The sequence below is a fragment of the Etheostoma cragini genome, chromosome 16 (assembly GCF_013103735.1).
Source record: "Etheostoma cragini isolate CJK2018 chromosome 16, CSU_Ecrag_1.0, whole genome shotgun sequence".
In the NCBI taxonomy this organism is placed as follows: Eukaryota; Metazoa; Chordata; class Actinopteri; order Perciformes; family Percidae; genus Etheostoma; species Etheostoma cragini.
In genome coordinates, this window is record NC_048422.1 from 4,109,442 (window position 1) to 4,127,407 (window position 17,966).

At 39.6% G+C, this 17,966-nt stretch overlaps 2 protein-coding genes and 1 long non-coding RNA gene across 9 annotated transcripts in view; 2 read left to right on the top strand and 1 right to left on the bottom strand.

Moving 5' to 3' along the window:
- zer1 (zyg-11 related, cell cycle regulator) overlaps positions 1–3,246 on the top strand; it is a 28,127-nt gene extending 24,881 nt beyond the window's left edge. Inside the window, exon 16 of the mRNA XM_034895724.1 lies at positions 1,726–3,246. Within this exon, the coding sequence (XP_034751615.1) occupies positions 1,726–1,813 (88 nt within the window). The 3' untranslated portion in view covers positions 1,814–3,246. The remainder of the gene's footprint in view (positions 1–1,725) is intronic.
- Positions 2,701–12,808, bottom strand: LOC117958948. Its single transcript, XR_004659828.1, has 2 exons — positions 12,777–12,808; positions 2,701–2,795 (listed from the first exon to the last, which is right to left on the bottom strand). It is a non-coding gene; the product is annotated as an uncharacterized LOC117958948 (long non-coding RNA).
- The window catches only part of sh3glb2b (SH3-domain GRB2-like endophilin B2b), a 34,871-nt gene continuing 26,493 nt past the window's right edge, over positions 9,589–17,966 (top strand). For 4 of the 7 annotated variants that reach the window (XM_034895725.1, XM_034895726.1, XM_034895729.1 and 1 more), the window contains exons 1-4: positions 9,589–9,833; positions 13,569–13,710; positions 16,148–16,159; positions 16,917–17,045. In XM_034895725.1, coding sequence (XP_034751616.1) covers positions 9,771–9,833; positions 13,569–13,710; positions 16,148–16,159; positions 16,917–17,045 — 346 coding nt within the window. In that variant the 5' untranslated portion in view covers positions 9,589–9,770. The remainder of the gene's footprint in view (positions 9,834–13,568; positions 13,711–16,147; positions 16,160–16,916; positions 17,046–17,966) is intronic. The other 3 variants (XM_034895727.1, XM_034895730.1, XM_034895732.1) reach the window with 1 other exon arrangement.

The window sequence follows — 17,966 nt, forward strand, 5'->3', positions numbered from 1 at the left end:
TTGGCATCAGCTGTGTGCTTGGCCATCCAGTGGTATTTCAGACTGGAGGTGCTTTGATGATAGCTCAGTTCACAACAACACACACATATCACTTTGGTCTTGTCAATGGAACCATTTGGACACTTTTAAAAAGTAAACTTCCCATTCAGAATCTTACTAGCGTCCTTTTTGGTGTTTGGCTCTTGCCATCCACTCAAAACATAACGTTACTATTGGCCGGCTCGCAAGCCCAAACAGCGTGTCTGCGGCTGCCTGTTGTTTAGTTTCCGGTCTAACTAGATCTGGTGTGGTGTTGTAGTTTTACTAACGTTACTAGTTGTTGCAACAGCATGTTTCAAAATTACAAAGTTTGCAAGGCCTAAAAGAACGTTAATCTTGCAATAAAAAAAAATTGACCCCGTTAGTCTGCACCAGTGTATATATAAAAAAAAAAATGTATTCCTTTTGGCCATTTGAGTGTTTGTTTTTTTCTGCACTCTTGCCTAAACTTTAAGTTGTTGCCCTTTATCCCCTCCTCTTTCAGTCCCTCTGTTTTCTGATTTGTACATGTGTGGAAAATGTGTGTTAAAAATCAACACATTTAAAAAAAGAAAATTGCAGTGCATCTAAGAATCAAGTATTTTTCCCACCACCATTATTTAAGATAAAGCGTCTTCACTATGAAATGCTGCATAAAACCTTGATATGGCGGTAATAGTAGTTTAGCTTTTGAATTCATGCTAATATCACATATTTACTATCACAACATCCTGTAGTTGGTCTCATTTGTTTCTTACCCCAAGCGGGCCGAGACCCACCTTCTCAGGGGTTCTCAGTCTGGATTTTCAGTCTACATCATAGTTACACTAACAGCTTTCACACAAGACTAAGCGAACTAAACCAGAGTTTAGATAAGGTGAGAGAGCACTCTAAATGGCATTCGACCCAAAGGTCATCAGTGTCAGCTTCATTTGACACTAACGTCATTTCATTACAAGCATACAATGTACTGTCTAAGGTAGCCTTGTGTCCTGTTCAGACCTGGCCTTAAAAGGTAACTACAGTTTTTTTTCAACCCGTATTTTTAAATATCCACAAAATAGCAAAAAAGGAAATATACGGTAATTTTAATATTGTAAAATATTAAACTTCTAAACTGACTTCATTCAAAGTCAGCAAAAACAAAATAAAACTGAAAAACGTTCTTGGTTATCTTTTCAATTTTCCAACAATCACAACTCTAGTTTTGTTGAAATAAACACGTAGTTAACCAATTTGTGTGAAAATACGTTTGCTCTATACACGCTAACAGTATAGCTTTTTTAAATGGAGTCTTGTAGGTTTCGCACTAGCAATTTCAGAGCTGTTTCTGATTAAACTAAAAAGGTCTCAAAGATGTTTTTAAGGTCTATCTCTGAAGGGATCTTTTCCATTATGTTGTCAGACACTTAGAATATTATCTAATATAATATAATCTGAGCCTGTCAGTAGCAAGCTGGACAGTTGCCATATTAACTTACATTGTAAGTTCTTTTACCCCTGCCAACTGCAGTTATCTTGCTTAATACTGGATCAGTATCAAAGATTGTTCCCATCAGTCACTTAGACACAACAACAGGAACAGGAAAGTACGGTCCAGGTTGACAAAAACAGTTCATACCCTTTTATTCCACGTCTGAACAAGGTTTATGAAGCTTTTAGACAGACCAAACCCTAGCTAACTTGTAAAATGTTTATGTTTTTCAGCAAAGTTATGGAGCAGTGTGAAACCTTCAAAGAAGACCCCATGGAAACAAATAATGGACAGGAGGTTAACTACGGACAAAGAGGTTGACACCACAGGAGCCATGGTTCCCAGCCAGCGTCAACCAAACCGACCCTAAGGCCCAACCTACTGTCATCACCACAAGGGTCAATTGTGTGCATTACTCTTATTTTTATCATTCTTTATTATTTTGTAGAGCAGAAATGTGTCTCTGGCCCTTTTTCACGGCTGTTTGGACAAAACTTTAATATGTGACACATAGGACTTGATGATGTGGTGGCATGGTGTTTTGTTGTGAGGGGGCTTACCTTTAGTACACTTAAGCATCTCTTGTGTTAGGACGGTTTTGTGTGTGTGTGTGTGTGTGTGTGTGTGTGTGTGTGTGTGTGTGTGTGTGTGTGTGTGTGTGTGTGTGTGTGTGTGTGTGTGTGTGCGCGCCAAAGATTTAACAACAGAACAAAACGACCGAGTGATGCTTGGTTCTCAGTGGAAGGAAAGAAATGGCCTCCCCAGCTCACTACTATTAACTGTGTAACAACAAACAAAAGGCTAAAGGCAGCGCGGTGTCCTGCACTGCCATCACAGGTCTCACACTGCTCTCTCACACCCACTCATGCTTGTGGAGGCCACAGAGCTCTTGCCACAGTCAATATTAGCCATTACGTGTGCAGGCTGTAGAGAAGCCTCACACTGATGTTAACGGGAGACACAATAATTTCTTTGTTATATATGTAAATATTCTCTGTTTGTCTCATTCTTTCACTGCGTGTATGTTTTATAATATAACTGTAAACACTCACTTCACTCTATATTTAAATTTGTTTAGGTTTGACTGACATATGGTTAGTGTTAAGAAACTATATACCGAATACCCAATCGTTCAAATTTAATGTGGTAATCCTGGATTCTCTAGATCATTGTTGTATTAATTAGATTTAGTTGCTATTTGCTTTTGGTTTTAATTTTCTGGCATTTTATCCTGATTCTGTTATAATCGGAAGCAGCTATGAGGGAGGTCAATACACACAAAGTAAATGTGTTTTATAGGCCCCTAAGCGCAAAACCAGGTTCATTAAGAACTGTTTTTTCCAGTTTGGTGTGGAAGAACTTGATTGGCCTGCAAAGAGCCCTTCCAATGGGATGAACTAGAACCCTGAATGTGAGCCAGACCTTCCGCCACCCAACATCAGTGCTGCTACTCACTGATGCTGTGACAGCAGACAGCATGGGATCAAATCCCTGCAACCAGGTTCCAGGTAACAGGCTGTAATAGAAGCAGTTTAGTGCTATGTAGTCTCACATTGCCAGACCTATTGCCACAGCGCTGTGAAGTAAAGGCTGTCTCTACCACACACACATTCCAGGATAGGAGATTAAAAAAAAAAGTCACTGGGTTGTTTGATTTTTCTTTAAACCAATCACAATCAGTCTTGGGCGGTGCTAAGCTCCAAACGCAGCAACGGTGCCTCTGCAAAATAGTCTCAAGAAGGAACTTGTTTTGATGGAACATTTGCACACAGCAAAAGAAAACACTGCATACCATATGAAGTTAACTGTTCACAAAGTTCAGAAGCACGCAATATTTAATTTAGTTGATACATGGGTAAACGTCATTTGCTCAGCTCAGTGGATCGTCCTGTGTCCACAGCAATCCCGCCAGTTGGTCCCAATACGTCCCAGTTAGAGAGGAAATGCCATAAACATTTTCTCCGGCTAGTCCACACAGCACTCCAGGATGGGGACGGGGACAGACATCCGGCCGAAAACGAGGGCCATGTGGTGGAAACTCCAGCGGCATTAAAGTAACCCCCTAAATGAATGGTTGTTGTTATAGACTAAGCACAATGCACCTCACTAATGGCCGCTAATGTAGCTTCAAGTCTATCGGCTCAAGCAGTTTAGGAGCGGGAAAGAGGTTTGTTTAGCTCACTTCTTTTTAACTTAACTTTAATCACTTGAGGGTATTGATCAGGTTTTGCTCCGCTGCCCCTGTAGTCAAAAAAAGGCTTTTGAAGATGTTTTCTTACATGTACAGTAGTGCTCCCAAAACCCCCTTTGGTGTGTAAAAGCTGTAGACTTCTGACTGTTGCGGTGTCCACAAACCTTCGGAAATGTGATCGCCGTTTAATCTATGGTCCATGGTCTTTTGTTTCTGCTCAGTCAGTGCATCCTCAATAATACATACTGATAGATTGTGGCAAATGCTGCAGTCAGTCCAATTACTGTTATCTAATTGCAAGTTGGCATCACAGTAGCGATTTTGCCGTCCACGGCTGATGCTTTGACAAGAGAGAAGGCAGGATTTCACATGGTTTAATCAGGGTTTTGTTGTGACGCGGTAGATATATAAACTGTTTGATCATGTGACGTGTAGGCAGGATATGGAGTCGTAAAGCTGTCTCCAGTGTTTTGCCCCCAAGCTCAACAGTGCTTCCAGCGGTCAAGTATGATGCCAGACAATTAAAAGACGAGGCTCCTTAACAACACCTGACAGCCCATCATTTTACTGGTTGGTCAACATGCTGCTTAGTAACTGCTTCACTCTAATCAAACCCTTCTAGTACGAGTTGTCCCACTGTACTCATACTACCATCAAACAGCAGACGAAGCAATTACCAATGAGAGAAAAACACAGTAGCGCACTGATACGTATGTTTAAAGTTGGACCGAGTCTGACTTTATTCACTCAATTGGCTGTTGTGACCTTAAAGGTGCCCTGTGGCGTTTTCTTGTAAAGCAATACATTTATGGTTACATTTAATGCTTCTCACAAAAAAACTGGTGTGTATGCTTCAAAACAACAACAAACAAACTTGCTTACAAAATTGCAACCTACAGATGTTTTCTAGCTTGCAGGCTTCTTCTGCTTTGCTGTCACATTGCTTTGTTTCATGCAACCAACTATCAATAAGTGGAATAGCGCAAAATTGTCAGCAAACATATAGTTTATACGCACACAGACACACACTGGCTTGAGAAAGTTTACACAGCAATGCTAAAGTTGATTAAAAAGAGGAATAAATACATAGAGGTAGGCATAGGGAACTTTCCATAAGATCATCTCTAAATGCAAATCCAACCAACAATTAAGCTAACTGAAATAACACCATGCCAATCTTTATGTATGGTGAAGGGTAAATTAATATTGGGGGGGGGGGGGGGGCTATTTTAATCCCAAAAGCCAAGGGAACTTTATCAGAATACAGCATACTGATCCATGAAATAACTGGCCTTTGCAAAAAAAAAAATTGTCTGCCTTTATGGGAATATAACATAGGGGGGTGTATACTTATGCCCCCTGTATTTTAAGGAAGAACATTTATTTATTTACAATACATTATTCATTCACAAAGAAAATTGGTGTCCTTAAGGTTGGATTTTCCTTAATTTTTTGAATTAAGGCATTAAGATCAATTTCCAAAAGAGCATTTGGGATGGGAGTGTAAACTTTCTCAAGCCAGTGCAAATATATATGTATATATATACTTGTGCTGACAATTCTTGCTCTTGTATGTGGGTCCTTTCTGCATTAAAACATTGCTCCTTAACACTACTGGTAGGTAGAACTCCCCAGGGTACCCTAAAAAGGACTCAGACTAACTGGTTTCTTCCATGGCATTTCTCACAGGATGTTTTGAATTAGGACATTGTTCTGCAAACAGCATTCACAATAAATGTCCTACTTAGCTGTCAAACGCTGTTTCATAAATTCAGTGTTAAGAAAATAAATCTCAACCGTAGCTGTTGCTTTTACTTTAGTGAGTATATCAGCTTTTGTACTATATATTGATTGCCATACCAGTGTGGCGTGGCAAGTACACAGACTTTTACTGTTCTTAGTACATTGTTATAATAGTTTGATTATAATCCGTGCATTTTAGTTCAGTTCAGAAATGCGACAGATGCGTAATTTGTTTCCCATTATTCCAACATGTTCGATGTGAAGAAGGCCAGCAGTTAACATTAGATTTAAAACCGTTGCTGTGATTGCAGTTGCCTTTATATCCTTTACCTGAGTTAATAAGTTCTAAATACAATTCATACACATATACCATTCATATTACAAAAGGGTTTGTTTCGCTGATAGTATTTTCCCGTGTCGCCTGGTGCCTCAGCCAACAATTATTTCCATAAATTAGATGTTTTGTTTGACCGCCAGTCTCAAACATATTCAATTTACAGTTCTATCAAATGGAGTTAAGAAGCATTATATAAATATCAACAGTTTTGCAGATTTGTATTTCTGTCACTCAACACTTAGTGCTACGGTACCGTGTCCACCTTGGTTTGTCTTCGAACATTGCTTTATTGCCGTTTTAATTTTTTTCACTTCATTAAATGAACTAAAGGGGGTTAAATGAGAGGTTTGAGCATGGATTAATGACTCACTTCACGTACAGCAGTGAAGGCAGTGCTGATGCTGACAATAGGATTTTGGTGGTTTGGTTGGAGCATGAAGCTTTCATCTCCATTTTTCAATCATTGCACTCCTAAACCAGGGATTGCCAGGGCCGTAACAGCCACACCTACGTTACCATTGATATAGCACACCCGATGTCAAATGTGTTGCTTTTGATGAACCAGATCAGGCATATTGCACAGTTGTTTCTAATATGTAGCACCTCAGTGTTTGCACGTGGAGCTGGTTCCTAGTATCAGCCTCTGTAGGCTACAGTGTGTCATTCATAAATACTGTTTAGGATTTTGTTCACGAATGATGCCTAATTGATGTTTTTTTTTTTTTTGTTTAAGCTATTTCATACCAGTTTTGTTAGGTTTACCCACTGACTCGATTTCCCGGTTCTCATGTACAGTTTTTTTTTGTGTGATTTATTGGAATCTGATTGGTACAGCTCTATTTCTATCGCTGTTTTACAGTCATGGTGGAAGTTAAATGTTTTAAAATATTAGACTCACTTAATGTTACTGTTTGGAGTTCAAATGTGTGGATACATCAAGAGGAGTTACCACGCTTTCACTTACAATCTAAACGACTTGCTGTGAGTTTTTAGTTCTCAAGAATCACACAGTGTTTGATCGAATATCATAGTAGATATGTAATAGTAGATTGATCGCTTGGACATCTTAATTCTCCATCACCTATTCTCTCTAATTTAAAGTCATTGAATGTTTCAATTTCGGCTTTCCAGGTAGAAAGAACTAGTAGAGCTGAAAAAGAAACAATGGACGTCAGTGACGGCAGGTAGCCACTGTTGGGGGTTTGACTGTTATTTATGATTATGTGCTAATAACTAAGCAAAAAAATAATAAGATTTGTTAAAGTAAAATACTGCTTCAGGGGAACTGCTGTGTCACAAACTGTTTGAGATTTCATCTACTAATTTCATAATGTTTCTGAAGTCTGTGGACACTCTGTTATTGATTTTTTTGTAACTGCTGTGTAATCCAAAATGGAGTGAAGAATATTTGATCTAAACATGATGGGATTCCAGTTTTTCCTGCTCTAAATAATACAGGCCATTAGTGTAAAGATATGAATAAGCAATAAAGATGGAGTGGTAAAAAAAAATGGGATTCCTGTGTTTTTCTCTTCACTACGGGTTATGTGCTAACTGAACACTAAAGTGGTGCGCCTTGAACTCTTATATCTGACAAGGTACTCCCAGGTTTCTACAAGTTCCATTTAAAAATTGTAAGACCTTTTAATACCCTTTAGATTAATTTCTTTTTTTAAACCTATTTACATGTTTTTTCTGTCTAAGTGACTGATAAGAACAACAATCTTTGACATTGGTTCAGTATTTAGTGAGATAGCTGCTGTCGACAGCGGCAAAACAAGCTACAATGTAAGTTAATAAAGAAATTGTAGAGCTTGTATTTAGCTTCACAAAAGTGCTTGTTTTGCCGTTGACAGGCTCAGATTAATATTCTAAGTGTCTGATAACATTATGGAAAGGATTTCTAAGGAGGTCGACCTTTCTGTTAAAGAGTAAGATCCTTTTATTAAATATAAAAACATCTATGAAATTGCGTTTGCTAAACTCCAGGTAATTAAACAGTTGTTTTAGTATCGTAAAATACACTTCATTCAAAGTCTACAAAAACAAATTAAAACAATGAAAAGCTGTTGTTGGGTTGTCTTTACACTTTTCCAACAATCACAACTCTAATCACAACTTTTGGTTAAAATAAATTCATATTTTACCAATTTACATGTGCAAATATGTTGGCTCTATACACGCTAAAAGTATTGCTTTTTTAAATGGAGTCTGGTAGGTTAAGCGCTAGCTAACTTCAGAGCGGTTACTGGTTACACTGAAAGGTCTCAAAAAGGTTTTAAAGGTCTATCTCTGAAGATTTCCTTTCCTTAATGTTGTCAGACACTTAGAATATTAATCTGAGCTTGTCAGCGGCAAAACAAGCACACAATTTTTAAGACTTTTAAGGCCTTCATTTTCAAATAATACATTCAAGACATTTTTAAGACCCCCGTGGCACAAGACATTCATTTCTGCTAGGCAAAGGGCAGGACATGTCACCCACACCTTACATAATCTAAAAGATGTTATACTACATCTACTAGATACTTTGTACTGCTCTGAAGACTTGATTTACTGCACACACTGCAATTATCTCCATGTAAGTACATACAACAGATTTAAAAACACACACATTAACTGAGAACATAGAAAATGTTAAGATTTTAAAGGTTTAAAGTAATTAGCAATAGAATTTGGTAAATGGTAAAGCATCGTACTTTTATTGCACAATGTTACGTTAAGTGTGGGTGCATAATTGCATGACATAACTTATTGTTTTTTCTTAATAAAGGTGCCATGACATGGTGCTCTTTGGATGCTTATATATAGACCTTAGTGGTCCCCTAACACTGTATGTGAGGTCTCTTTTATATAGACCTTAGTGGTCCCCTTATACTGTATCTGAGGTCTCTTTTACATAGACCTCAGTGGTCCCCTAATACTGTATCTGAAGTCTCTTTTACATAGACCTTAGTGCTCCCCTAATACTGTATCTGAAATCTGAACTGTCCTAATTCTGAAACTAGAACAAAAATGTTGGATTGTTGTAAGGATGACTCATTTGACTCCTGCCACCTAAAATCAGGCAAAAATGAATGATCGTATCTTTGCATATTTAATTTAATTGCATATTTAATTGCATAAAATAAATAGTTGGAATTCGGCATAAAGAGCATTACTAATTATCAAAATCAGTACGTGAAACCTCTAGCTAATCTGTGACTGGTAAGAATGCCCCCTGGGCGGCTCCCTAGGGAGGTGTTCCAGGCACGTCCAGCTGGGAGGAGGCCTCGGGGAAGACCCAGGACTAGGTGGAGGGATTAAATCTCCAACCTGGCCTGGGAACGCCTCGGGATCCCCCAGTCGGAGCTGGTTGATGTGGCTCAGGAAAGGGAAGTTTTGGGTCCCCTGCTGGAGCTGCTGCCCCTGCGAGCCGATACCAGATGAGCTGATGGATGGATGGATGGATGGATGGATGGATTGATAGATGGATTGATAGATGGATGGATAGATGGATGGCTCTAAAAGAATAATCGGCAAACAAAGAATCCCCAACAATGTTGAAATGTGGTCATGAATACTCTGAATTACCTATTAAGCAAACAGAAGAACGTTATGAAATTATGTTATTCATTATTATAGATAAAATATTTGGGGCTTTTGAGAAAGCTCCGCCCCTTCTCTAGTTGTATAATAATAAAGTAGAAGATCAGAACAGTTTTCATTCAAACTGATCCATACAATGCATACTGTGTTGTTGTTGCATTCAGTAGGCCTATGTGTGGATGTGTAGATGGAGGTCATCGTGGTAGGCCTACATGCTGCAGGGAGGATTGAGTCATGACTTCCAGCCCGGTGGTGTGGTCACTTTAAACGCAGGGCGGAAGGCAGATTTCCGATCGTCCGTGAAGCGGATTATAACGGCTTCAGTCCAGTCTTGCGTCTGCTGCTCAGCTGATCCGGATAATTCCCTCCACAGAGAAACACGACAAGCCCTGCCTGTATGCTCAGCTCATCGCAGCGCCATGGATTTCAACGTAAAAAAACTGGCTTCTGGTGCAGGGGTCTTCTTCACCCGAGCAGTGCAGGTAAGCCGCGAGACATGTCCTGGACATCCGGGCAGACCGAGCAGCCTCCGGTAACGTTATTATGACCGTCACTTAAACTGCACCCAGCATGAATGCACATTTTCTGTGGGCCATTTGCAGATTTTAAATCATTTTAAAGATGGACTGAGATCTACTGTGCGTCGTGTATGTTGATGCGATCGGCCAGCGCTGTAAGCGGATAAAGGTTCAATCCATTATTGATGGCTGTGATCGAGTGTGTCCCCCCATCTGACACCAGCAGACTCCAAAGCCTCGACAGGGACGAGCTTCTCTGAACCTTGCTTTAACTGTCTATGCTCTGAACAGACGTATGTTATTTTGTTCATGCCTGCCTGTCCCAATTAGCTGCCCATTCCATATTAAATAAAACTACACCCCCCCCCCCCCCCCCCCCCCTTAAAAAACTGGCAATAATGAAAATGACTCCCATTTACAAACTGCGCAACTAGTAGAACCAAACCTACCTGACGCGTTCGAGTTCACGTAGAAATTTGGAATCCATATATTATACCAAAACTAACCTATTTGAAATTAGTTATTGTGTTTTGGTCAATTTTGGTATAAGGGTTGCAACGTTAGGATAACGTTAGGGGAACGTTCTCTAAAGGTTGCAACGTTAGGGGAACGTTCTGAGAATGTAACCAAAACTAACGTTCCCAGAACGTTAAGAAAACTTTCCGATCAACCAAAACACAACCAAACCTAACCTTAAAGATGAACTGAACTGGAATTTGAATAATGTTGATATAACAGATGTATTTTATTTCTTGTCACTGGTACAGTTATTAAAATGGGTGAATTTGTTAAAAGGGATAAAATAGCAAGTTGAAAGTGTTGTTTTTGTTACATGGGCGCCGCCATGTTGGAATTCCACAATCTACTACGTCACTGGCATGGTAAGCTACTCCATGGCTAACTAGCACTAGCAGCGCAGCCACAGGAACAACATACAAAGAGTTGGAGGCTAGCAGACATATGGCTGAGGAAACGGAAACAAAGTTTGAGTCTGTAGCATTTTTTAGCGACAGACTATTTGGAGAGCTGTGCTTGTGATACAACAGCGTCACTGGTGAGGTTAAGTCAAACAGACTGAAACCTGAGGCCTTCAGGCTCCAGTACAGAGGCGTTTCGATAGACCCCCGGCAAGTAACACCGCCGATGCTAACTGCCGCAGACAGGGCGGTGAAACGCTCACGGCAGGCAGAGGACAGAGAGGGAGCTATGTTTACCTGTTGTCAGCATACTATCAAGTCTATTAGGCAAAGGGCTGGATGTAACGTTGTTGTCACATACACAAAACACGAACATATTCACTTACAAAAATAAAGCCCAACGTATAGGCTTTATAGCGTTCAACAAAACAGAGACTGAAACACTGGGCATTACTTGAAATTGAGACACAACACCAAGCTAGATACCAAACAATCCAACCGAGGGAAAGGGCTAGCAACTGAATACGTTGGAAGCACTCTTATGACAAACCCCACAAGCTAGCACTCCGACAATAGACTGTATAAATAAACCAAGACTCCGACGATATCACAGATTGATAATAATACGTTTACTAGCCGCTAACTAAACCACAGAGTCCAATGTCCCTCTCTACTCACCCTGAAGTTAGCTGCTGTTAACCGTCTCAGCTAAACCACAGAATCCAACGTCCCTCTCTACTCACCCTGAAGCTAGCTGCTGTTCACCGTCTCAGGGCACATTGTTGATGCAGAAACAGCTGCTAGTTCCATAGTAAAAATCTGCCAACTCTGCACCTGCCTAAAGTAAAGTTAAAAGCCAAACTCGTGAATCCTCCGTGCATCTATGGTCAAACTGGGGTAACTCTCCTACGTGCAGCTAACAAGCGATCCCATTTGATTAATTTGTCCAATTACATATTCCATTTATCTGCCTCTATTTTCTTAAACGAACAGGACCTTAACCATGTTTTTCTGTTTTCAAAAAAGAAAATTTCCAAACGCAATTTTTGTGTTAATTATCATACCCGACAAGTTATCAACTTTTATTTTTTCAGTTCAATTTATCTTTAAGCCAAGTTCCCGCAACCAAAAACGAACGTTCCCAGAACGTTCTGGGAACCAAAAATTGTTAGCTGGGTAGCTACTACTTTTACAAACTACTACAATTAGTAGTTTTGGTTCCCAGGTAGCTACTACGAGTTTTCCCAATATGACGTTCTCTTCTCAACCATTTGTATGCCGAATGAATCTAAACTCCCTATTGACACTGTCTTAATGTATCAAAACGTATTTTTGCCGATTATCAAAAAAGCTTCGAAGTAGAAGATTTTGCATGGGAATGTTTGAGGGCTATGAGACACGTACCCATAATAACTGAAAGCATAGCATAACCAAGAGAAAGACTCTATTAAATAAATGTGCAACATATTTTACAGCTGCAACACATTGGTCAGATCTGAAACCAGCTTTATTAAATAAAATCATTAAAAATCAAATGCAAGAGTGTGGTTTTTTGCACTTTTTTTGCACACAAATTAATATTAAGTGTGCTGGGCCAAAACCTCAAAGTAGCCTATTTAAGACAACACTGTTGTTTTATTGGCATTTAAAGCATACATAGTTAAATATTTCATTTAAATCCAATCAAATGCAACCATAAGACTCATTGGGTTTCGGTGCTTTGACCAAAACACATGCCCCAGTGCTAGCTAGGTGTGGTAGCTACGGGCTGCATTTCTAACACGCTGCTGTGCAATGTTTGATTCAATGGATCCATGCGTGCAACAAGTTCAGATCCCTTTTTTTGGAGGTTGTCCCTTGGCATTGTGGGAAACAAAAGAAAACACAAACTGCAGAGGAATTAGGGGAGACAAACAGCGGCAAAACCACAGAAGAATTCCCGAACTGCCCTCAAAAGTTAAATCCAACAATATGGAAGCAATTAAGAGACAAAAGTATTTGAATTTTAACAGCCACATTTGCCTTGTTGATTGAAGCCTACATGCAAACTAACACATTAAACATTAATACGAAGTAACCTGATTGTATCCCATGGGCTGGACATTATATGTTATAAGGTTAATTCAATTACCACAATCTAATTACCCCTCAGCTAACCTGTGGTCTTTGGGGTCTGGCCTGGGGCCTGGTGATTCAGACTTGGATTGACTGTCTGTCTCCTATAGTCCCTTCTGAGTTTCTTTTTTTGAAGAACTGAGAACATGTGACATGTCATTTGTTCGGCTTTTAAGACCAGCAGCCTTCTGTCAGTCACACCGGGCATGTCTTTATTAGAGGTGTAACAATTCCAAATGTTACGGTACAAGTGTCTTAAAAAATTAATTGCAAGATAATTAACAAATATAAAAAATATTGATGTGCTGCTTTTCCAGGATACATCTTGTGTTTAGCCATGTGACTCAGATAATGCAATAACACAAATACACAGCCTTTGAACTAAACCACACCTCTTTATTGTCATACAACCCTTCTTCTAAGTGTACCCCCCCCATGTCTTTTTTATTGCTATGAACGTTTTTAGCTTTATGTGCCAACAATTTACAAATGACATAATAAAAATACATAGTTCGACCAATAATCTCTTATATAATTACAATCTGGCATATCTAGACAACATCAACAGTTACCAGTCACTGTCTCAAGACCTTAGCTAATGTAAGCTAATGTTAGCTGTGATAGACGTTACGTGCCTGCGACTCAGGATCCTGACTTTGTCCCCCAGTTCACAGAGGAGAAGCTGGGCCAGGCTGAGAAGACGGAACTGGATCCCCACTTAGAGAACCTGATTGCTCGGGCCGACTGCACCAAGAACTGGACTGAAAAGATCTTGAGACAAACGGAGGTGCTCCTGCAGCCCAACCCAAGTAAGAGAGGAAAAGAAGACATCTCCTCTAATGGAGTCCCAGATAAAACAAATGGCATTCATTGCTTTCTGGTTATTCAAAATTATAATTGAATAAGTAAGAAAAACAATTGTAGAACTTGTTAAATAATTTAAATTGAGTGTAAATTTGTATTCCTCAGGTACTTGTGTATATTGTTATGTGTATTGTTGTAAAACACGGTGACAATTTTGTCACCAAGCAAATTTTAATAGATAGATAGATAGATAGATAGATAGATAGATAGATAGATATTCCCAATAAAATGGGAAATTACAGTGGTGCAGCAGCAAAATCAGTCACACAGCACACAATATAAATATAGATGAAATACTAGGATACAATATACATACATACAATATACATGAAATAATAATAGGATAAAAAGACGTAAATTGAAGGTGTGCACTTACCCAATAATTTACAGTACTGTGCAAAAGTCCTAGGCAGGTGTGAGAAAATGCTGTAAACTAAGAATGCTTTCAAAATTGTAACTAATGATTGTTTATTTATATCAATTTACAAACTGCGAAATGAGCGAACAAAAGAAAAATCAAAATCCCAGTCAGTTACTACCCTTCTGACCAGAAGCGGTCTTCATGGAAGAGTTGCAGCCAAAAAGCCAGACCTCTGACATGGAAACAAGGCCAAACGACTCAACAATGCACAAAAACGTAGGAAAGGGGGGGGGGGGGGCAGAAAATTGGCAGAAGGAGCTCTTGACTGATAAGTCCAATTTGAAATATTTGGCGGTAAACTCCCTTTCGATAAGTACACTGTCTTAAGTTGTGATGTATCAAAACGTATTTTTGCGGATTATCAAAAAAGCTTTTAAGTAGAAGATTTTGCAAGGGAATGTTTCAGGGCAATGAGACATGTTCCCATCATAACTGAAAGCATAGCGTAACCAAGTGAAAGCCTCTATTAAATAAATATGCTACATATTGGACATATTTTGGCTGTAACAGAAGGCGGTTTGTTGGCCCAAGGGCTGGAGAGCGCCACAATATTGAGTGTCTGCAGGCAACAGTGAAGATAGTGGAGGTTCCTTACAAGTTTGGGGGTGCATTTCTGAGAACGTAGATTTGGTCAGGATTAATGGTGGTCTCAGTGCTGAGAAATACAGACAGATCCTTATCCATCAGTGAAGCGTATGATTGGCAGCAGGACAACATCCCCAAACATACAGCCAAGGCCATTAATAACTATCTTCAGCGTAAAGAAGAGAAGACCTGGAAGGGATGGCGTGGCCCCCATAGAGCCCTGATCTCAACATCATCAGGTGGGTCATGGATTACATGAAGAGACAGAAGGATTTTGAAGAAGATCTGTGGTTAGTTCTCCAAGATGTTTGGAACAACCCACAAGCCGAGTTCCTTCAGAAACTGGGTGCAGGTGTACCGAGAAGAATCACTGCTGTGTCGAAGACAAAGGGTGGTCACACCACATATTCAATTCAATTCAATTCAATTTTATTTATAGTATCAATTCATAACAAGAGTTATCTCAAGACACTATACAGATAGACCACACTCCAGAATTTACAAGAACCCAACAGTTCTAGTAGTCTCCTCCAGAGCAAGCAACAGTGCGACAGTGGCGAATACTCATTTGATTTAGATTCCTCTTCTGTTCATTCACTGCATTTTGTTAATTTATGAAAATAAACTATTAACACTTCCATTCTTGAAAGCCATCATAGTTTACAGCATGTTTTTTCTACCTGCCTAAAACTTTTGCACAGTACTGTACATTGTAGCTTGTTTTGCCGCTGCCTACTGCAGCGATCTTGCTTAAAACTGGACCAATTTAAAGATATTTGTTCCCATCAGGCACGGAGGTCGCTGCCCTCGGCACGTTTGTTAAGATCTTGTTTTCCTGAGAGGTTGTGCGGTCCTCGCCATCAGAGATACCTTTCTCAGTCTCAGTTATTATTTTTGCCTTTGACACGGCTACCTAGCTCTTCCAGAATAGAATGCAGCTCAGGAAATGTCTGTTCCATGAGAGCGCTAATCCTTTCAGTAACAGTATTGGAAACAGCGCTAGCCAAGTTTCCCCCAAACAACAGGTTGTTGCCATCAACCAACCTAGCCTCCGTGTTAGCCACGTGCGATTTTGTTTTGCTTCAGAGCGTGGTTTCCGCAGAGTTTCTCGAGAAATAGTGTTTTCTTTAGTACCATACATGCTTCCCGAGAAGCTTCACCAAAGTAATTGAGGTTAGGCCTAATAGAAATGAACATAATGGGCCGGAGAAACGGGAGGTCAACGAAAGCAATCCTCTCATTCAGAATGCGTCACATGACCCTCCCAAGTTACCTTTTCATCTATAATATATGTAGAATGGATAGAAGAGTCAAATGGATGTTGGTAGTAATGTCTAACTCATGATCTGTGTGCTTTCTTACCCTCCATGCTCCAGTTGACCACACTGGTAAGTCAGTTCCCCGGGTGCTGTGTAACAAAAGTTCTGTAACGAGAGTTCTGTGTGAACTGGTTAAACTTGAACCTCATCAACAATTATGAATACAGATGATATACATTGTAGCATTTAGACCGACAGTATGGATCCATGCTTTAATTTACAGTTTGAACTACATATGTTGCACTGTGTCACATGTTAAAACAAGGGTTTATACAGACTAAGTATTGAAGGAGGGAAAGTCTGCTGTATAGTAAATGGACTGACTATGTGTAGATATGAACAGGTGTTGAATTACTACTGCCTTTCCAAGCAGGAAGACACCTTTGTGCACTTGTTTGATTGTATGCAGCTAACGCTGCCTCCATAGTTACCTTCTGAAATAAAAGCTGGTGTTCTATAATAAAGGTTAGAGGCTCAAATAACTGCCAGCAGCGCCAACATTAAAAGTGGTTTGCTTATAAAGGCTGGGTAAAAAATAACAAAGAGGCATGGAAAAAAATACCCTGTACTGTAAGGACTCACATGCTGTATTAAAAATATTCCTATATATGCAGTGGCTGTAGACTTTTTTTGCAATTTTATATTGTTGAAAATAAAATGTTAGTAGCTGGTTTTGTAGTTGCTAAAAAGTCTCAGGGAGAAAAACGTTTGTGGAAACTTTGTAGGATTATTTATTTCCTAATAAGATTCAGTGCAACGGTATGAACTTTTTCTGTCACATTGTGTGTACAGCTTTTTGATGATGTCTTTGTGACCTGCAATCCAGGTGCTCGAATAGAGGAGTTCATCTATGACAAGCTGGATAAGAAGCTTCCCTCTAAGACGACTAACCCCGAGCTGCTGGGCCAGTACATGCTGGAAGCTGCCAATGAATTTGGTCCGGGAACGCCATATGGTCAGTGGTGCTGTTACTGTAACTGATATTGTGGCATCACATATGAATCACACGTCGAACCTGTTGGTTTGGGATGACTCCCGCAAGGAAATTGAAATTTCCAGCATCAGTTTTAGCAAGAATAAAGTATAGAAGACAATATAAAGATAACAATAATAACAGTAATACAAATAGTAATAATAGTAATAACAATTAAAGCTGCAAGCAGGGTTAGATGGACCCTTGCTAATGCGCGCGCGTCGGGGTTACTGGCGGACGCTGCTACTGGCGACCATGCGTTTGTGCAGCTCTCAGACACTTGCAAATCGTCACCAATGAAAAGTGAACTCCCTGCTGAGTTCAGTGACACCTCACACAAGACTCTATGTCGTACAGTTCATTATCTGTGAAAGGGGGCGTGGCCGAATCATAGGGGGCGGGTCAAACCATCCCCAATGAAGATGGAACTCTGCTGAGTTCAATAGCACCTCCCACAAGACTGTACCTTAAACGATTCAAATGTTTCAAATTTGTTCAAATTTGGTGAGTTTTTGAATACATTAAGCCCCTTAAAAAGGCAATTCATTGGCCAGAAGAAGAATAATTCCTTCAGTTCCAATAGCGCCTTAACTTCTTACTTTAGAAAGTAACTAATGCGTTACTTCCAATTTTTAAATGCTCAGATGTGACCCCGCCTCCACCCCTCTTTACTGGAACTTAAAATACATGTGCATGTTGAGGAAGGCTTTCTATAATATTTACACTGCTCTGTTAGATACCATGTACAGTGGCTGGAAAAGTTTACAATCTCATGCTAAAGTTAATTAACTTTTCCACTTTTCCCAAAGCGCTTTGTCGATTTTCTTTTTTTTTGGGACATTTTTGTTGTTTTGACCAAGTTTTTGAAGCTTTCCCCAACATTTGTTGTCACTTTTTTCAGTG